This window comes from Diceros bicornis, chromosome 2, assembly GCF_020826845.1.
Source record: "Diceros bicornis minor isolate mBicDic1 chromosome 2, mDicBic1.mat.cur, whole genome shotgun sequence".
Lineage (NCBI taxonomy): Eukaryota > Metazoa > Chordata > Mammalia > Perissodactyla > Rhinocerotidae > Diceros > Diceros bicornis.
In genome coordinates, this window is record NC_080741.1 from 84,461,872 (window position 1) to 84,484,193 (window position 22,322).

At 40.7% G+C, this 22,322-nt stretch overlaps 1 protein-coding gene across 5 annotated transcripts in view; it reads right to left on the bottom strand.

Annotated features, from left to right (window-relative positions):
- Window positions 1-22,322, bottom strand: part of TAMM41 (TAM41 mitochondrial translocator assembly and maintenance homolog) — a 42,888-nt gene that overhangs the window by 14,970 nt on the left and 5,596 nt on the right. For 3 of the 5 annotated variants that reach the window (XM_058565278.1, XM_058565257.1, XM_058565268.1), the window contains exons 3-5: window positions 21,518-21,610; window positions 15,325-15,475; window positions 2,686-2,831 (exon numbers count right to left, since the gene is read on the bottom strand). In XM_058565278.1, the coding sequence (XP_058421261.1) occupies window positions 2,686-2,831; window positions 15,325-15,475; window positions 21,518-21,610 (390 nt within the window). Of the gene's footprint in view, window positions 1-2,685; window positions 2,832-15,324; window positions 15,476-18,230; window positions 19,036-21,513; window positions 21,611-22,322 lie in introns of those variants that run through there. The other 2 variants (XM_058565287.1, XM_058565293.1) reach the window with 2 other exon arrangements.

Here is a 22,322-nt window from a genome sequence, read left to right on the forward strand (position 1 = left end):
AGAAAATGGATATGAAGAAATTATTACAGAAATAATAAAAGAAAACTTCCCTGAGCTGAGGTTGACGAATTTCCAGACTGAAAAGGCTCATGAAGTGCCAGAATAATAAATGAAAAACAGACAGAGACAAAGACAAAGGCAAATCATCAAGAAATTTAAGGATACTGGAAAAAGGAAAAGATCTTAAGCACTGTCAGAGAAATAAAAATGTCACATCCAAAGGGTAGGGAATCTGAATGTCATTGGACTTCTTAATGCAACACTAGAAACTAGAAGAAATGAAGCTGTGACTTAAAAACTCTGAGGGAAAATTATCTCCAACCCAGAATGTGATATCTAGCCCAAACCATCAATCAGTACGAGGGTAGAATTTTCAGATTTACATGGTCTCAGAAAATTTACCTCCTTCGAAACCTGTGTTAGGAAGGTACTAAAAGGTATATACTACATAAAAATTAAAGTGTAAACTGTGAAAGAGGAAAAGATCCAGAAAACCAAAAACTAGCAAAGCAGAGAGGCAAAAGAAATTCTCAGGGTGATAATGAAAGGAAGTTCCAGGAGAAGAGCTGTGCAGCAGCCTAGAAAACAACCAGGCAGAAAGGAACAGGGGACACAGGGCTCCAGGAAGAACGTCCCCAAGAAAAGCAAGAAACAGAGAAAATACCTGGTGTCTTTGTCTACAATGGGAGAAATTTTACAGGTTTGTAAGAAAGTTTGAGGATGACTTAGCTACAGGTATGCAGAAAACCAAGCAAGTGAAAAAAATCAGACAACTCCAAGAAAAACAAAGTTGTACAGGAAAGGGAATTTCATAGTAGTGTATCTCAGCAATGAAAACAAAGTAAGTTGTCATAATAAAGTAAATATTGAATATTAACCTAACCAAAAATTATGAAATAACATGTGGAACAAGAGGGGGTAACGTGGCAGGGGAAGTCTGTAAGTGTGCGCACGCATGTGTGTGCATTGATGGGGGTGGCATAAGAGAGTAAAAAATCCTCATCTTCCATAGAAGGATGACAAAAATAAAGCATAAGGCAAAAGTCAAGAAATAACAGTTAAATCATATCACAGTCATGCATTGCTTAACAACGGGGATATGTTCTGAGAAATGTGTCGTTTACACGATTTCGTCGTTATGCCAACATCCTAGGGTGTACTTACACAAACCTAGATGGTATAGCCTACTGCACACCTAGGCTACCTGGTACTAATTTTATGGGACCACCGTCGTATAAGTGGTCTGTCGTTGACTGAAACGTTGCTATGCAGCACATGACTGTATTTAGAAATTGGAGGTAAATATCAGAAGAATCAGCTAACGAGATGAAAGCAGCTGCCTCTGGAAAGTAGGGCTGAGAAGTAGGAAGGTGAATAGCAGGCAACTCTACTTCTTGTTATAAACCTTGAGGAACCACTTGGTTTTTAAACCATATGAACGCGTTACTTTGAGAAAAGCAAAAATTTAAAACGAAAAACCTCAATCTGAAGCAAACATTGCAAAATCTGTCAGACTGGGTTGGTGGGTATTCTGGGCATTCATGTTATTCTCCACTCTTACGTTTAAAATAATTCCTATTTTTTAAAGTTTCCTTTCAGTTCTAGAAATTCCATTAATTTGTCATTCAATATAACATAAGTTGTCCCTATTATGTGGAAGAGGAAGAGCATAAAAAAAAATAAAATACAGTGTTCTTTATGTTCAAGATAAAAAACTGTGGTTTCTATAGTTTAAAAAAATCTTAAATCAGAATTACTTTTCTCAAAAAGGAAAGGTTCTTTGATTTTTATTTTCAAATATTTAATAATATTATTTTTTAAAATACCTTGAAAGAAAGTTTTATTTGATATATCAAAAGAAAAGTTCCAAGACATGACAAACATACAAGTGGGGAAAAAACAAACTTCAGAATAACATGTATGAGTTCATTTACGTAAAACAAAACCAAACAAAAAAGACTCAACTGCTTCATACCTGTTTATATGAACAAACACATACAAAAATGTATGCAAAAAGACCTGGAAAAATATATGCCACACCGTCAATAAGGTTACCTCTGGGGAGGCAAATGGGATTGGGGATGGAAAGAAGGTAATCTGAGAGTTTATTTTCACTTGTTTCTGATTGGTAATTAATATGCATAGTAAGAATTTCAAATGGCAAAAAAGACATACATGGTGAAGACAAGTCCCTCTCCCACGTCAGCCCGTGGTTCCCTTCTCCAAAGGCAGCCTCCTATTACTAGTCTCTTGCGTTACCTTTTAGCATTATTCCAAATATAGAGAAGAATATGTTTATATACAAAACTTACCTTTTTTTTTTTTGGTGAGGAAGACTGGCCGTGAGCTAACATCTGTTGCCAATTCTCCTCTTTTTGATTAAGGAAGATTGTCCCTGAGCTAATATCTGTGCCAATCTTCCTCTATTTTGTATGTGGGACCCCGCCACAGCATGGCTTGATGAGCGGTGTGTAGGTTCGCACCTGGGATCTGAACCGGCGAACCTCGGGCCCCCGAAGCAGAGGACGTGAATTTAACCACTATACCACCAGGCCGGCCCCCAAAACTTACTTTTTAAAATATAAATATTATCACACTAGTCCTACCGCTCTACCTCTACTTTTTCCCTTAAAATAGCTCCTGCCTTAGAAACGACATACATTTTATTTTTCACATAGAGTTTACCTCCAGTCGGCCTTGCTGGATTTTATACACCACTTGGGGATTCTCCTGCAGTATGTTGCCATAGAGCTCACGAAAGTGGGCTATGTTGGGCTTCACAATATTCAACACTTTTGTCTTATCCTCTCCAACCACCATCCGAAAGTCACCTGGTTAAAACAAACGGGAAAACAAATTTTCCATTGAGAATCCACATTCTGATCTGTGAACTACAGCCCCCACACTGATTCCTGCACTAGTTGCACCTGGCAGCATCCCTCATTCAAGACAGTTGTTTTTCCTCACTAAAACCGTGAAGACATTACCCAAGGAATGCAGGAACTTGTTTGGGGGGAAAGAGAGCCTCTTAATTACAAAGTCTCTTATGTCAGTTAAAATATTGTTACCTACCTACAAAAGATAATCCTCACTGAGAAACTAATTTGTGTTTGTTTTTCCAATGCAGAAGCTTCTGTATTTATAAACTTTCATCCTGTGACCAAAACTCTGTCTGCGACCAATCACAGAGATGGGGTTGTGTGTATCATCTTGGGCGTGTCCTTGCTACTGCTTCCTCAGCTTGGCCCTGCCTGCTGTGTTTGCATGAGGGCTTTTGAGGCGCTTTATGAATATAAACAACCTTATTATATTTGATAAGGACAAGAGCAATTAGTGTTAAAGGTCCTAGGAAGAAGAGGTTTACATAAGAAGAGGTTTACATTTAAGATGAACTTGAAAGCAGATATAATTTTAAAAACTGCAAATGGTGAGAAATGAGGGAACTTTAGGTTTGCCTGTGGGATGAATTGAGCTGCAAAATAAATAATTCTGAATGACAAAGAGCAACTTTTGAAACAAATTTAAAGTGCCCTGCCTTGCCTTTGCCACTGACAATCATCAGCAAGATATGAGGGGAAAAGAGTGAGAAAACTAGAGTGAATGCCTATTGTGTTAATGTTAATTCACAAGAGGCTGGGCCTGTGTGAGGAACTCCCAGGTGAAGCCTGGGGACAGCAATGTGGCTGAAAGCTTTGTTGGACAGACAGAAAGTGGTCCAGGGAGTAGTGAGGTGGCAAGTGTAGGCAGATACCCCAGCTGCTGAAGAATGCCCTGGGACAAGGTGACAATACAATTTATCATCCAAACTCGGTCACTTTTGAGGGTGAAGGGGGCACTACGAATAATTACACCAAGAAAAGTATAAACTGGGCAATCCAGGACACATGGTTACCCTTGCTGATTTCTTTTCTCTGGAGGGGGGAAGGGATCACTCAGATTATTACCTGCTACAACAGATTTTCCCAGAACAAACTGTTGGATTGTTCTGGAAAAACAAAAAGATACTCAAAAGTATGCACTTCAACAAGGAATAAACTACCCTGGGTTCTTAAACTTCCAAGGACCAACTTATACACAATTTGGTGGAAAGCAGCTGGGGACTGCAACTTCAGAAACAGGGGCTTAAAAACAGCCCCTGGAGGGGTGCCGGCCCCATGGCTTAGCAGTTAAGTGTGCGCGCTCCGCTGCTGGCGGCCTGGGTTCAGATCCTGGGCGCGCACCTACACACTGCTTTGTCCGGCCATGCTGAGACGGCGTCCCACACACAGCAACTAGAAGGATGTACAACTATGACATACAACTATCTACTGGGGCTTTGGGGAGAAAAAGGGAAAAAAAGGAGGAGGACTGGCAATAGATGTTAGCTCAGGGCCAGTCTTCCTCAGCAAAAAGAGGAGGATTAGCATGGATGTTAGCTCAGGGCTGATCTTCCTCACACACACACACACAAAAAAACAGCCCCTGGAACACCCAACCTTTGTTGACACAAGGTCCAGCTGTTCTGGCAGTGAGCAGAAGTGAGTCCCAGTCATAACAAGCTGCTCAAATATGGATGAACTTATTGTTTCACTCTTATTTTAAAGGGAGAGTTCCATAGTTACACCCTGGGATGACTGCTAGTGAGGGTGTAGAGAAATTGGTCCTTGCACATAACGCTGTTGACATCATTTGTGTGTGTGTGTGCGTGTGTGAGGAAGATCGGCCCTGAGCTAACATCTGCCAATCCTCCTCTTTTTGCTGAGGAAGACTGGCCCTGGGCTAACATCCATGCCCATCTTCCTCCACTTTATATGGGATGCTGCCACAGCATGGCTTGACAAGCGGTGTGTTGGTGCGTGCCCAGGATCCGAACCGGTGAACCCCGGGCCACCACAGTGGAGCACGCGCACTTAACCACTGCACCACCCAGTCGGCCCCTGTTGACATCATTAACTGTTAAAATCCTTCTGGAAAGCAGGGAATGAAGAAACTTCATCCCTGGAGAGAAGCCCGAAAAAACAAACCCAAACAGAGGTGAAGAGGCAACGTTCACTGAGCATCTGGTAAGTGCCAGGCACTTCCCAAGTGCTCTGTCATATTACCTCATTTAGTCCACACAACCATCCTCTCAGGTAGAGACTATCCTATCCCCATTTAGCATCAAGGCAACAAAGACACAGAGATGAAGTAACTGCCTAAGATTTCCCAGGAAGTAAATGAATACAGTACACACATACAACTGTTCACTTAAACACTATTTATAATACTGAAATATTGGAAGCAACCCAAATGTCCAACAGTAGGGGAATGGATAAGCTAGGATGGTACACCCATACTCTACCACAGTGTGTAAGAATAGTGTGCAACCATTAAAAATTATAGTAATCACACACAGCAAGACAGAAAATGATCATAGAATAATGTATAGTTAAGAAACCAGGATACAAAAGTACAACAAGAAAACAACTTTGTAAAAAAACAGGAAAAACAAGACAAAGGGACTATATAAAAATGGTTATTGGGGCCAGCCTGGTGGCACAGCAGTTAAATGCTTGTGCTCCAATTCGGTGGCCCAGGGCTCGCCGGTTCGGATCCCAGGCACGCACCAATGCACAGCTTGTCAAGCCATGCTGTGGCGGCGTCCAATATAAAGTAGAGGAAGATGGGCACACGTGTTAGCCCAGAGCCAATCTTCCTCAGCAAAAAGAGGAGGATTGGCATCGGATATTAGCTCAGGGCTGAGCTTCCTCACAAGAAAAAAAAAAAAGGTTATTTTTTGCTCTAATAAGATACACACTTATTGTGCCTTTTTTATGTGTGTGTGCTTTACATCTGTTATCTCGTTTAGTGCTGGCAAAGCCTCATAAAGAAGGTACTAATGATTCCCAATTTTACAGATGAGATGAGGTGCAAAGATAACCTGCCCAAGGTCCAGCCACTCTCTCAGCATCAGGGTAGTGACCTTGTAGGTGACTAGTTTTACTCTACTTTGTCATTTTCCTCACTTCTGTAATAGTGGCATATTACTTCCAGCATTTTAAATAAATTCACAGGGAGCATAGACATGATGTCTTGGCAAATTTGAATGGAGAGGCAGCTGGGTTAACTTTCAGTTGAGTAAATCCTGACGCTTTTATTTAGAGCCTATAAATGGATTCCATGAATCCCTGAAAGGATGAAATGTCATCCAACTCAGAATCAAACCTGGCTGGCTCTGAAGTGAAAGATCAGTTTGCAGCACTGTTGGTCTAAATATTTGGGTCATTTCTCCTCTTTCTATACATTCAACAAACAAAATGTTCTTATATTTTAGATAGTAACTTTATGAGAGAGGGACTGTATTTTACCAAAATGTAAAAGCAAACCAATCCAAATCCTCCCCAAAAGAACAAGCCACGATTGAAGGACCTGCAGACCTCCGAGTCTCTCTCCGAGACTCTCCGAGAACAAGGACTCGGACTTATTCACCTCTGCATGCCCAGCTCCTGTGCACTGCGTGGCACACGGAAGGCACATCAATAAATGTCTGCTGAATTGAATTTCTCCAACTGCTATGCAGTAGACCAGCTCAGCCACAGGGAATAGCAAGCAAATGGGCTTATTACCCTTTTCTTCAGAACAAAATGAATAAAATCGTGGGCACAGCATGAACCAGCAACTGATCATAACAATGAATTTTTCTTACCTCCAGAGACAAGTTTGCAAAAAAACACAGGGATTGAGAAAAAGCAACTGGTGACTTTTATTTTATGCCTCTACTGATGGATTTAATTCTTGACTGCTCAAGCCAGAGAACCGCCAATCTAATACAATGGGTAACCAAAAGGGTAATTTCTCTTGACTTTGAAATGACACAAACTCAGAGGCTTGGAAACTATCTGTAGTTGGCCTGTTCTGTGATTCTGGCACGCCACCAGTGGTCAGGGACCTTATTATGAACACGGGGATGTGAGGGGATGCACAGTCAGTGGAAAGGCTTTCAAGTCTGGCAATGTCCTAGGCTGAGTTACTTAACCTTTCTGAGTCAGTTTCCTTATCTGTAAAACAGCTGTAACAATCATACTAACCCCACAAGGTTGCTTTTAGATTGAAACGAGTAAAGTATTAAAGAATGCTTTGTAAACAGTAAAGCAGATGGGATGGGCAAAAGATGGAGGGTACAGGAAGCCTGAGTCTTTGAAGACGATGACTGGCTAACTCTTCCCCTCTTAAACTAACTGAAATAATGCTGTCATTTCAGTTCAATAAATACTTGGGTGGCTACTACGTTCTAAGAGCTGTGCTAGACAATGGAGATACAAAGATATAGGCCCCACCTCAGGCAGCAAGTGACATGAAAACAGATCATTTCAGTGCAGGTTACAGAAGTGGGTATTTCTTATGTGGTAGTGTTTAAGAACAGTAGCCCAAACTGGATGTTGATATGGCAAAATAATAGTCATTTTTAACAGCTTTTTTTGAGATATAACTCATATACCATACAATTCACCCATGTAAAGTATATTCAATGTTTTTTAGTGTATTTACAGGGTTATGCAACCATCTAATTTTAGAACACTTAAGCCTCCCTAAAAGAAATCCTGTACCTATTAGCATTCACTTCCCATCTCCCTCCATCCTGCCACCCCTAGCCCTAGGCAAAGACTAATCTACTTTCTGTCTCCATAGATTTGCTTATTCTGAACATTTTATACACATGGAATTGTACAATATATGGTCTTTTATGACTTAGCATAATGTTTTCAGACTTCATCATGTTGTTATCTGTACTACGGCTAAATAAAATTCCATTGTATGGATGTACCACATTTTATTTACACATTCCTTTGATGGACATTTGGGTTGTTTCCACTTTTTTTGTGTGTGTGTGTGAGGAAGATCAGCACTGAGCTAACATCTGATGCCAATTCTCCTCTTTTTGCTGAGGAAGATTGGCCCTGAGCTAACATCCGTGCCCATTTTCCTGTACTTTATATGGGACGCCGCCACAGCATGGCCCTACAAGCAGTGTGTGAGTGTGCGCCCGGGGTTCCGAACCGGCGAACCCCAGGCCACCAAAGTGGAGCATGCAAACTTAACCACTAGGCCACGGGGCCAGCCCCTGGCTATTTATTATGAATAACGCTGATATGAACATTTGTGTATGAGTTTTTATGTGACCATACATTCTCCTTTCTCTTGGGTAGATACCTAGGAGTGGAATTGCTGGGTCAAATGGTAACTCCATGTTTAACATTTCGAGGAACTGTCAGACTGTTTTCCTAAGTGGTTGCACCATTTTACATTCCCACCAGCAATATATGAGGGTTTCAATTTCTCTACATCCTTGTTAACGTTTGTTCTCGTCTTTGTGATTACAGCCACCATAGTGGGTGTGAAGTGGTTCTCTGTGGTTTTGAGCGGCATTTCCCTAATGACTAATGATGATAAGCATCATTTCATGTGCTTATTGGCCATTTGTACACCTTTTTTGAAGAAATGTCTACTCAAGTCCTTTGCCCATTTCTAAAATTAGGCTATTTGTCTTTTTATTGCATTCCAATAATTCTTTATATATTCTAGATACTAGTCCCTTATCAGATATATGAATTGTAAATATTTTCTCTCATTTTGTTGACTGCCTTTTCACTTTCTTGAGGTGTTGTTTGCAACACAAAAGTTTATTTATTTTTTTTTTTTGTGAGGAAGATCGGCTCTGAGCTAACATCTGCCAATCCTCCTCTTTTTGCTGAGGAAGACCGGCCCTGGGCTAACATGCGTGCCCATCTTCCTCCACTTTATATGGGACGCTGCCACAGCAGGGCTTGACAAGCGGTGTGTCGGTGCACGCCCGGGATCCGAACTGGCGAACCCCAGGCCGCCGCAGCGGAGTACACGCACTTAACCGCTTGCGCCTCCGGGCTGGCCCCAAAAGTTTAATTTGTATATAGTCCCATTAATCTATTTTTTCTTTTGTTGTTGTGCTTTGGGTATAATTTAAGAAACCATTGCTTAACCCAAAGTCACTCTTCTAAGAGTTTTATACGTTTAGCTCTTACATCCATGATCCATTTTGAGTTAATTTTTTGTATGGTGTGTGTTAGGGGTCCAACTTCATTCTTTTGCATGTGGACAAAATAATATTTATTTTAACAAAAATGACTAAGACAGTATTTCTAGGAGGCAGTCTAATGCACCATTTAAAATGCATCCTCAAAAATATCTCCATGGCTGCAGAAAAGACACCATATCACACTCACTAACATGTGGAAGAGAATGAGATGAGAATAAATGGCTGATGCACTTGGTGATATAAATTTGAATCACTTTTTCTTTTCCACACTTTAGAGAACACAAAATGGATGGGTGAAGGGAGGGATGGGAGGAATCAGCTTTACAATTTTGGTTCAGGAAGGAACCAGTACCACAACCACTCATCCATTCATTCCTAAGTATTTACGGAGCACCTAGTACGTGTTACGTACTACTGTCAGCATTGGGGTAGAGGGAGCAAAAGAAGACAAAAATTCCTGCCCTCCGCATTTCAGCAGTGGAACCAAAACCAAAGACAAACAAACCAACAAACAAATAAAATAAATACTATTTCAGATGGTAGAAAGAGCTATGGAGAAAACACAAGCAGAGAAAGATGACAGGGAGTTGGGGGGGGGGGGTGCGTGGTGAGCCACGTGGATCCCTGGGGGAAGAGGGTCCCAGGGGAGAACCAGGAATGTCACCTGCCACAACAGACAGACCCTTGGTAGAACAGTGAAGGGTTAAGAGCAAAGGTTCTAGAACCAGATGCCTGTGTTCAAATCCTAGCTTGGCACTTACAAGCTATGCAACCCAGGACAAGCTACTTAACTTCTCTGGTCTTCGGTATCCTCCAATGTAAAATGGAAGAAATAATAGTAACTAGTTTATAAGTCTCAGGGATTAATTGAGAAAATACCTGTAAAACACTTAAAACAATATCTGACACACAGTCAGTAATCCTTAAACATTAGATATTATTGATAATATCCCTTCAAAAGTGCTGCATTCTCAGAAATTAGCAATTGACTACTGAGTACAAAGAGTTCCAACGAAGGCTTCAGCAAAAGCCCAAGCATGCCAAGCACAGAGAAATGCTTCCAGATTCCTCAAACAGTCAACACCCAACAGGTAGGTCTCCCAATGACACCGTAAGGTTTCAGACGGTGTGACTGTCATGGAATGAATCTTAAGAGCTCTCACCCAGAGAAAACGTTTCTTTACTAGCTTTTCCCAGGATCCAGAAATGGAGAACTTTACTCACACTTTGGAGTGCTGGCACCCATTTCTAATTTTTTTCTCCAAGAATCACTCAACTGGCAACTTCCTCACTGCTTTGTCTTATTCCTAGAAGGAGCTGAGCCTGTGTTCAGACAGTCTGGCACTGAAAGAAACCTATTCTCTCTCTTACAGGAGAGTGCTGGAAGGTGTTTTGCACTCCTTAAGGACCGTAAAGGGCCAAATGAATCTGGGCTGTCAAGTTTCAATCTACCTGATATAAGTATTCTGCTAATTTTGACAAGAGTTATTTGTCAACATGTAACAAGTTTTTTAATTTTTATAACTGACAACATAATTCCATTTTAGAGAATATGTTCAAGGGAGTTAGTACCACCCTTCTCCCCCTTCTCCCTACCAAAGTAATTTGTCCACAGAATTTCATAGCACTGTCATAAACAATACAGTGATACAGGAAGCCAACCTGAGTGTCCACCAATCACTGAAAGAATGAACAAATAATGGTGTCTCAACCTGAGGAAAACCTATGTAGCCAACAATAATACATGATACTAGTAATAAGTCACAACAGCAATCATTTTCTGAGCACCAACTATCCATGAAGTATGATGCTGGGGGCTTAGAAGAGTGCTCGGCATAGGAGACCCGTAATTATCTGCTGAATGAATAAAACTTTTCTGTTTTTGGTCTCTCTGCCTCCTGCACAGTGCTGGCAAAATTATTTCTCTACAACAACAAATCTCAGACCATCTGGCATGCTTGATACCTTCTATGGCTCCTAGCTGTGTACAGGTTGTCAAATTCCAATATCTTTTAAGTTTGTATTCAATGCCCTACTCAACCTGGCCTGGGTCTAACCTCTTCTCCAAAATACCACAGGCAGTGAAGTTAAATGGTTAAAAGTGTGGGCTAAAATTCCAGCTCCACTACCTACCAACATGCTGGACAAGTAACCTTAGACCGGTAATTGCTCTGGGCCTCAGTTTTCTCACCTGTAAAATGGGGCAATAATACAGCACCTGAATCAAAGGGTTGTCACAAGGATAACAAAACCAGTTATCACATCAAAAGTATTGCGAGTTGTTTCTGGCACACAATAATAAATGCTATTTCTTCCGCCAAAAGCCATGAACTTCAGTCCCATCAGTCTACTCCTTCTTCCCTAAACAGGCCATGCTCTTTCACACTCCCTGCCTTTTCCACAGCTGCTGGTTTTAAGTCTACCACTGACTCACCGTGACTGCATGTGTTTGTTAATGTGAAGTTCCTCAGAGCAGAAATTACATCTTCAATTCTTTAAAAGGTATGGGATGCTGATTCACTTGATAAATGTTAAACCAGGCTCATTACCTAAAATTAATCATGTTAATAGTTTGTATTTACATAAGAAAGTTCAAGGTGACCCTTTAAAGTTCATTTGGCTTTCCTTTTCTGCTTACTTAAATGTTGACTTCTAAGAATAACTGAAGAATTAGAAAAGCTTTGCTCCTCCCCAATTTTGCAGGCTCTCATCTTCCACCTACTCCTTTCTCACCATCCTTTACAACAAGTAATGCCATAAATACTGACCCAGGGCAGTCAACGTGAGCCTTAAATACTACATAAAACGTAAGGGGTTATTATCACTATTAGTAATACCGATAGATCTTGCCTCTGCCAGTAATTACTGGCAGGCACTTGTCCAATAACACGGAGAGACAGTGCTTTCTCTGTCCCTCCCTCCCCTCTCCCCACCCTTCCAGGGAGAAATGTTGAACTTCACAGGTTAAGGACAGCATATTATCTCTCAACTAGAAATAGGTGGAAAATAAATGTCAAAGTAAATGAAAATGAGATTGGTGGATAATTTGAAGTTTGGAATATTCTGAGAGCTTGGGAGGTTTGGGTGGTTTGTCAAAGGCATAGAAGCCCATCAGTTCGGATACTGGGTTCTCAGAAGCCTAGGAAAGGCAGGAGGAAAAGCTTGCCTTATCAACACATCACCTGGGGCAAGTCTCATTCCTAGGAAAGATATTCACCTGCAGGGCCTAGATCCTTCCCTGGCCTCACTATTCCAGTCTAGTTCCATCATATTATGGACTAGGTAACCATTAATTATACCGTGTCCTGCCTTAGGAACACCATCATGCATAACGTTGTTTCAATGGGAAAATATGTTTCCAGTTCTAAACAACCGGCTTATAGAAGACGTTTTGGAAAATGTCTCATTCATGAGCTAGGGACTGCACAGAGTTGGAATCAGTTCCCTCTAGAGAGGATTTGCCAAGTACTGTGTTCTAAGTTTTGCAGTAAAAAGAAGCCAACCTCACTGAAATGAGTAATGTAGGATACTTGGCCAAATTCTCAGATCCAAATCAGGGTTAAGCAATAAAAAAACCTAATGGCAAGAATACAAGAGGAGACTAGATGAGAAATGGGAGAGACTGGAGGCTGAGAAAGCTGGAGTCAGACACACCAAGGTCTGAAACTGGGCTCTTAGGGAGCAACTCACTTTCTCTGACTGCTCTTCTCCCAACAGCCCAGGGCTGACTCCGTATCACTATTTAGATCTTACCTCAGCTATCATCACCTCAGAGGGCCCTTCCTGTCTATCCATTGTAAAGACAGCCCTGCCCTCATCTTGATTCATTTTCTTCTCTTCACAGCCCTGAAATTACTTTATTGCTTCTTTATTGTCTGACTCTCCTAAAAGAAGATAAACTCCACGAGGAGTTTCACTCGTGTCCTGCTCACTAGGGTACACCTAGGGCCTAGCACAGTGTGGCATGTGGAAGGCACACAATAAATATCTGTTGAATAAATAGGGCTGTTGTGCGAGGATTCAATGATGGAATAAACGATCTATCTATCTACGCACCTACCTACTTACCTACTTATCTGCGTCTGGTACTGTGTTACTATACAGCAGCCCTTAATAAATATTATAAAAGAAACTAAACAGGGGATGATTCTGTTATGAGTCAGCAAGTATTTACTGAACAATTTGTGCATGCCTCACAGCCCAGGCTAAACGAGGAATATAAAACGTAGTCCTTCCAGGAGGCAAAGCAAAAATCAGCTAAAGATTGATAGCACCTTGAATGCTAACTTAAGGTCTGAAAATAGGTAAAAGCAGTTATGTGAGTCAATAAACTTCTTTAATCAATGTTCAGAATTTATAGAGAACTCCTAGACTCCACCTAACACTATGCTGATGTTGATTACGCGGGAAAAAACAGACAAGTGGTAGTGGTGCGGGCAAAGTAGAGAAGAGTCCGGCATCTTCTCCCACAAAGTCAATAAAAGGCTCCCATCCATCTTTTTCCACAGGGGAGTGTGGGGAGGGAATGACCCTAACAAAGAGACCCCCTTTTCCCACATGCCGCATGCAGGCCCATTCATTCTGGTACACAGCCACACCACTCTTTGCCCCTCCACCCTTTGCTGAAAGGCAGGGATGTTGCCATGTGAAGCTGGAAGCAACCAAAGACTGAGGTTATTCCACTTCCTTTCTCCCCAGTGTTGCAATTACAGCTGTGGTTATGCTAGCTGCATTTTGGGAAATACTGAAGAACAAGACCTTTAAGGTCTCTTTCAGCATTACATTTCCATGAAATCTTATCTGTACAGAGATTCAGAAAATGAGTAAACTGCTTTTGCAATATTTTGAGCATAGAGTTCGACTCACACTTAAAAGTTGGGAAAGAGGATAATTATTTAAGATAGTGGTTTTCAAACTATTTTTTAAGTAGCAGACTACTTTTTTGTAAATGAAATTTTACATGGATCCTTAACATATTGAACAGATCAGCAAGCACTCCTCTGGTTGCAGCAAGGGTGAGGCAGGGGCTCTATCCTCTCAGCTTTCTCCTCGCCCTTGGAGGGGGCCCCTGACATCTCTGAGGAACACAACTGATTTAAGGGGAAAGGGAAACAAAGTTAATCTTTAGATAAATAAATACATGAATGGGGAAGAAGGGAAAGCTTTTCCTTAATGTGGAGGAAGAGAGAGTTGGAAGGTCACCATCTTGTAACCATCATAGTCAGACCGGTTCAAGCAAGAATCATTAATGGATGCTCAACCTTAGGAGGGAAAGTTTGATAAGAAGCAATACATTTGCATGATCTTCAAATGTCTCCCCAAAGACTGCTTAGAAGGGAGAAGACCCTGCTTATCAGGATGCTAACGTCACTGGTCTGTAGACTTCAAAAATGTGAATGTCATATAAGACAAAGGAAGCGTTCCAGATTACAAGAGAAAAGAGACACGGCATCTAAATACAATACATGATCCTTGACTGGACCATGTACTTGAGGGAAACAAATACTATAAAGGACATTATTGGGACAATAATTTGGAAAATGGATCATCAATTCGATAAAAACACTGTATTGATGTTAAACTTCCTGAATTGGATACTGTACTGCGGTTATGTAAGAGAATGTCCTTGTTCTTAGGAAACATACAGAAGAATATTGTCTAAAGGGGACATGCTATGTGTGACCTACTCTCAAATAGTCCAGAAAAAAATACATAATACAGTGTTTTTACACATACAAGGAGAGCAGTGGTTCTCAAAGTGGGATCCCTGGAGGATCATCAGCATCACCCAGCAACCTCCTAGAAATATAAATTTTGGGGCCCCACCCCAGACCTACTAAATCAGTTGTCTGGGGGTAGGCCCAGTAGTCTGTTTTACCAAGCCTCCAGGGGATTCTGATGCACACTAAAGCTTGAAAACCACCGATACAGAAAGAATACTAAAACAAATGTGATGAAATGTTGAAATTGGTAAATCTGGAGAAAGGGTATATGAGAGTTGTCTTATTATTACGGAAACTTTACTGTAAGTTTGAAATTGTTTCAAAATAAAAATTAACAACAACAATAAAAAGACTACCCTGGGGTAATCTATGTACAGATGTGGAAAGGAAGAGACCTTGGAGGCAAGGAGGCAAATCACAAGGTTCCTGCAATAACCTACACAGGAAGTGATGGGATTCAGAACTACGGTTGCTGTAGCTCCAGTGCAGGGTGAGGCGGCAGGATGTTTGCAGGATTTTCAAACAACAGATCTCCTTCTTGCAGAAGATATGGGCATCAAATGTACTAACCTGAATAGGAGAGCCCGGCGATCTCGATGAAGAGGTCTTCTTCAGAAAAGCTTTCGGGGAGCATAAGGAAAGCAGCCGTCACAGCACTCTTCAGATTTTTATCAAGGGCTGACCTCAGAGCAACATTCTCACTCATTGCTATGATTTTTACCTGAAAAAAGCAGAACATTCAGAAGAAAAATTCCAGAAGCAGAATATTGGTCAAGCTATGTGTTTACACATGCACTGGAGATGTCCCAAACCTTTAGCCCTGAAGATCTTGGAGTATTAGGCCAGTTGATATGAAATAATTATTATTCTGATAAGCAACCCCAGAGTTTCCTGTTTTATGCCAAAATTAGAAAAATCATGATACAGAAAACAAAATAAATATTTCTTTTTTTGTGTGTGTGTGAGGAGTATCAGCCCTGAGCTAACATCTGCCAATTCTCCTCTTTTTGCTGAGGAAGACTGGCCCTGAGCTAACATCCGTGCCCATCTTCCTCCACTTTATATGGGATGCTGCCACAGCATGGCTTGCCAAGCAGTGCATCGGTGCGCGGCCGGGATCCGAACCGGCGAACCGGCCCGGGGGGCCGCCGTAGCAGAGCACGTGCACTTAACTACTTGTGCCACCGGGCCAGCCCCTAAATATTTCTCTTAAATGAAGAAATTTTCCATGGGTTTTGTAAAAGAAGTCAGCAGAAATGGAATAAATGTCCTTTGGGAAATTTAATATTTTTTTATTTTATAACCTCATTGTTCTTCACTTAATTTTATGGTGGACAAAGGCATTTCACTTCTTTATTTAGAACTCACCTCTGTTCTTATCCATACATAACCTGAGCAGTTCATGCTCCATTTTGAACTGATTTTGAATTTGACTAAGGAAAATTAGCTACAGCACAAAGAGCATAGGTTTTAGGGACAGGTATGGGCTCAAGTCCAGGTATTTACTAGCTGTGTGAATCTGGGCAAATTACTTGACTTCTCTGAACTTAAGTCCTCATCTATAAAATGTGGATAACAGACGCGCATCAAAGAATTGTTATAAAGACTGAATGAGATAATAAATGTAAAGTACCTAACGCACAAGTGAATGCCTTAATCAATAAAAAGGATTTTTCTCCTGAATACAGAGCAGAAACTGCTGTTGTTGACTTGCCCCGAATCCATTAAAATACAAATTGCTCTAGTCTGCTCCGAGATTATCGGTTTTAAAGACTGCACTGTACTTAAGAGAATGTGTTCAAGTCCCAGCTCCATCTCCTTCTAGCTCTGTGACTACGGCATGATTCTTTATCAGTAAAATGGGGTTTAGAATCAAGCTCATAAGATTGCTGGGAAGATTAAATGAGATACTGCATATGAACTCTTAGCTGAAGAGAGCTTCTTCGTGTGTTGCTGGGTGCACAATGCAAGAGTCTCTCTGGGCCAGAGGTTCTCACCTTTAGCGAGCATCGGAATCACCTGGAGGGCTTGTTAAAACATCTTAGTAGGCCTATCCTCCAGAGTTCCTGATTCAGCAGGCCTGGGTGAGGTCTGAAAATGTACATTTCTTACCAGTTCCCAGGTTATGTTGATACTGCTAGTCCAGGGAGCACATTTTGAGAACCACTGCTCTAAGGTAAATACTTGGAAGTAGAATTGCCAAATTGCTCTTCAGAGTGGTTGTGCCAATTGACACTCCCGCCGTAATCTTTTTAAACCATCATGCTGCTTCTGACTGATTTTCTAAAGAAGGAAAGGGTCTAGAAGTCTCTAATAAGGACTCCCATATATCTGAAATGTATCCACCACATCTAAACCATTTAGTGCTGTCACCAAATTGTCCTCCTATTCTAGAAAATAGGGCTTAAGTTGCCTTTTATTTGTCAAATAGAGACAATTTCTGACAAAATTAAGATGGCACATAAAAGACACATACACTAGGAGAAACTCCAAATTAAAATTCTATCAGACAGCAAGGAAAGAGAATGACGTATATCTCAAAGTATAGTTTCTTCTTTTTTTTCTTAATTGTAAAAAGCAACGTTATAAAACATAACTATTTTATAAATCAGGCTTAAGAACCTAAATTCTTTACTTTTGTCCCTACTTTTTTTCTAAGTGAATATTTATTTATAACATAAAAACCTCTCATATGGTAAGTAAGCCACTTTATTCAATATTACTACCTCCTCCTTTGTAATTACAAGGATTCACTAGTCCTTAATTAAGCCTTTCAGTATTTGGGTGAGTTTAGTATTATTGCAATCATCTGCAGAAAGTAAAACCAAGGAGCAGCCCAGTAGCATGACTTGCCCAAGGCTGCATAATGAGTTGATGGCAAAAATCAGGGTAACACCCTTATACTTGGCAAATCCAGCTCTAAATATTTTGAATTATTCTCATGCATTCAGTTAGGGGTCTGTTCTGGTTAACTTCTTATCTTGAAAGATGATTAAAACAAATGGTGGGATCCTAAAATAACTCCTGTGTTTATTCCTTGAATAACTTTCCCAAACCTGTATTCCATACAGAATCATGGATCTAGGAGGGCAACTTCCTCATCTTACTGACAGGGAATCTGAGGCACCGAGGGTTAAAAGATTTCCCCACAAGATGCAGTGGCACACTGGATGAGGACAAAGGTCCCTGATTTGTCCAGAGCTCCTTCCACAAGCCTGTGAAGCCTCTTTACCTCCAGGTCCTGCTCAATAATTCTTCATCCTCTCTTTTTTTTGGTGGCTTTTACAGAAACTCAATGAAAAGAGAAGCTATTTTGAGACAATAACAAATGAAAGATGCAAAGAAAAGCGTGAGCTTGGGGAAATCTTCCTATTTAATGAAATGCCTCTTGTTCTCCAAGAAAACTGTTCTACTTAGGTTGCAGAAAAGCAGTCTGCTATTTAAGGTTAAGAGAGTGAAAATAAAAGCATCCTTACTCAAAGGAAAAATGTCAATTCAGAAGACTCTGCTACTGTGCTGATCTGGTTCTCCAGTGTGAGGTGAACTAGGAACTTGTCTCAGCAGCACTGTTATTTGTTGTTCAGAATGAAAAGCCAGTGAACTCTTGGGACACTGCCAGAGAGGCCTAAGAAAAAAAGAAAGCCCTCAGATTTGTGAATAGCTGCTTGTGTCTTACTGGGAATGCCCCGACCTGAACCGCATAAATAGCATTAGCACTACTGCCAAGGAGAAAGTCTTTACTGAAGAGAGGAAGGGGCAACGCTTGAAGCGACTTTCAAAAGCCCAGCTCAAGAGATTTGTGAGTACCTTTCAAGATAGAAAAAAAGAGAAAGTCACATGTGGTCTCTATAATACAGGTCACATGGAGACAGTACTTGAATTGCAAAGAGTGAAGTTACAGTTACAAAGAACACAGCCCTACCTAGTCTTGAAATACTCAACCACTAACCAAATGACACTTTCGTAGAAGTTTTCATTACAAATGACCAGAAAGCCTAATTTTTCTAAATGGTCACCCTTTGAGGACTGAGAAGAAACAATGAACATTAGAGCTGGATGAAAACTTATTAATTATCTACCTGTTGCACTGTGGGCTCTTCCAGGACAAGCAATGTGGTGTTATTTTATTCCTCTGGCATATACAGAGAAGAAACAGTTGTCTTTTGAATAAGAAAATGAATGGCGCAATTTTTGCATTTCAAAGGCTAGAGGCCCAAAGATTTGCTCACAGCTGGGCAGAGCCAAGATTAGTAAGCCAGGTTTTCCAATTCTTTTATACCATTCGGATTTTTCTATTTACAAAAAGTAAATCAATAAAGCTACAATATAGTGATGGTTGCAAAACTGTGACTATACTAAAAACCACTAATTGTATACTTTAAATGGCTGAATTGTATGGTATGTGAATTATATCTCAATAAAGCTACTAAAAAAGCCATATTACTAGCAAATAAGAGAAAATATATTGCAATGAATATATTAAATTAAAATCTTAACAGTGTGGCAAAATACCACTGCATGTCAACATGAACACTAAAAATTCAAGCCAAATTATCTACATGCTAAAACAATATGAAATATAAAAATCCAAACTTATGTTAAATAAATTAGCAAAATGACTATTAACATTACTTTATAGTTCTTTTGACTTAAAAAAGGATTGATCACAAGGTTCTATTAAATACTTAAAATTTCATGGTTTTATACTTGGAAAATGACTCAGAAACTTAGGTCTGCACTAGAAATAAAAATGGGTTAACTCCTGAATTATGAGGTAAGTTAATGGTAAAGTATGATAGAAATTTAATTTACACTCAACTTTTTCCAGAAATGTCCATCTTTTTAAGCAAGGTACTCCTTTATATTTCTTTTTTTTGTTTTTTTTTCTTTTATTAATAAACTTTATTTTTTAGAGCAGTTTTAGATCACAGCAAAACTGAATGGAAAGTACAGAGAGTTCTCAAATACCCTCTGTTTATTCCTTTCAAAGACTTAAATTGCTAGTGATTGAGAAATTCTATTCTATTTGCAATATGGAAGATAATTTTAGAGCTTCAGACAATATAATTTAACATAACTCCTTTTTTAAAAACACATGAAAACAGGGCTGGCCCCGTGGCTTAGCGGTTAAGTGCGCGCGCTCCTCTACTGGCGGTCCGGGTTCGGATCCCAGGTGTGCACCGACGCACAACTTCTCCGGCCATGCTGAGGTCGTGTCCCACATACAGCAACTAGAAGGATGTGCAGCTATGACATACAGCTATCTACTGGGGCTTTGGGGGAAAAAAAAAAGGAGGAGGATTGGCAATAGATGTTAGCTCAGAGCCGGTCTTCCTCAGCAAAAAGAGGAGGATTAGCATGGATGTTAGCTCAGGGCTGATCTTCCTCACACACACACACACAAAAAAACACATGAAAACAAAGAATTCACTCATATTATCACAATTCTTTCTTTAGACAGTCACCCATTTTTTTGGTCCAAAATGCTACCAATTCTTTCTTTTCATCAGATTTGTTCAAGTTTGATTAATATTTGCTGCCACCTAGAGGTAAAAATAGTTTGTGTAAAGATAGTTATCACTGAGAATTTTTTGGTTAATAGTAAATAACAATAAAGCCTATTGTTTATGGACTTTCTAAAAAGTGATTTTGCTGAAGTAAAAATTACCTACAGGGAAGTGCACAAATGGAATGGGTTATAGCTTGATATACTCAAAAATATGTATATACCTCTGTAAAGCCCAGAGCAAGTGTTTCTGGATGTTTTAATGAGCTATACTATTAAATTTTAAAACCAAGGGGCGAGGCAAGAGACTCTTGACAGCCCATTGATAAAGAGATTTTTATGACACAACCAAGCAAGCTAAGACTGTATAAATCTGTAGTTTATTGCCATGACTGATGAAAGGAGCAGCAGCAGAGTCACTGTCTTGAGAGACACTTGCGAACAATCCATGTACCCTCTTGTGGGGCTGAGACCCTCCGACAGCACAGAGAAAATTTTTCCTTGCTGTGAGATTGCACTGTGACTATTTCACATTGTTCTTAAACCATGAAAAGACACCTTCTCAGAAAATAGACTATGTATCTGCAAAAAAGAAGAAATGTGATCTTTGCAAATACTTGTCAAAAATTCAAGTCCTCTCCCACTTTTTTTCCTGTTTTAGTTTGTTTTCTGTTCTATTAGAGCCCAGGGAGAAGCCCACCCCCGAGAGCCTCCACGAGCCACCCGTATCCCAAATGAGGGAAGAAGTTATGACAGGATCTCACCATGAGCCTGAGGAGGGTAATAAAGGGGATCAGAATCTACTCCCTTTGGAATGACTACCTGGTTCATTCATTTGTTCAACAAGTATTTGCTGAATGCTTACCAGGCACTGTCCCAGGTACTGCTGGGATACATCAGAGGACAGACAGTGCCCCATGGCACTTATATTCTAGAAGGGAAGGTGATCTGGGTAGTGCTGATAGAGGCTCCACGGAGGCTCTCGGCACCTCCTCTGCCATCCTCCCCCAGCCTAACTGGACCGACTCTGAGTCTGATTCATTCAGACAACTGAAGAATCTTTAGAGAGGGGGCAGGAGTCGTGTGGGCAATATCTGGATATTGTTTGGCCATGACTCTGTAGGAAGTAAAAGGAGTCTGAAACTCACTCCTACTTCCTGGGGTTCCATCTCACTGCAATCACAAAGATCAAAGTAAGGTCAGGTTCAGAGAGGAGAGACGTCCCTAAATGTGGCAGCCAACAAAACACTCACTCACCGGCTTTTGGAGTCGTCCAGCAATGTATAAGTTATTCCAGTTGAGGAGATCTTCAATCAAAGTACTAGTGCTAATAACCCCATATTTGATAAGCTGGAAAAGAAAAGAAATGCGCATGAAAAAGAGCAAAATACCATATTTTTACTAATGCAAATGCAAAATATAAGGAAATAAATTTCTGACTAGAGTAGTACCTTGATTTCCGAAGTCACTCAAAACGCCTACCTTGTGAAAACAGACATCTCCACCAAAACCCTTTGCAGAGGATTAGTTTCCAAGACTGATTTGTCCCCTCAGGTCTGCCAGGTGAAGTGACCACTATTTTTTTTTTTTTTTTTTGCTGAGGAAGACTGGCTCTGAGCTAACATCTATTGCCAATCCTCCTCCTTTTTTCCCCCTTTTTCTCCCCAAAGCCCCAGTAAATAGTTGTATGTCATAGTTGCACATCCTTCTAGTTGCTGTATGTGGGACGCGGCCTCAGCATGGCCCGAGAAGCAGTGCATCGGTGCACGCCCGGGATCCGAACCCGGGCCGCCAGTAGGGGAGCCCACGCTCTTAACCGCTAAGCCACCGGGCCGGCCCAGTGATCACTATTTTAACTTACGCTCTTGCGATGTTAAGGCAGAATGGCTCTTAGAGGCTATCTAGTATTGGTCCTCAATGGACTGGAAATAAAAAACTGGTCCTTCACCACAGACAGATTGAGACGTGATGATACAGTTTATGCTTCTCATTTGAGAAATAAGAAACCTGAGGCTCCGAGAGCATAAATGACATGACCAAGGTGGCACCATTAGTAGCAGAG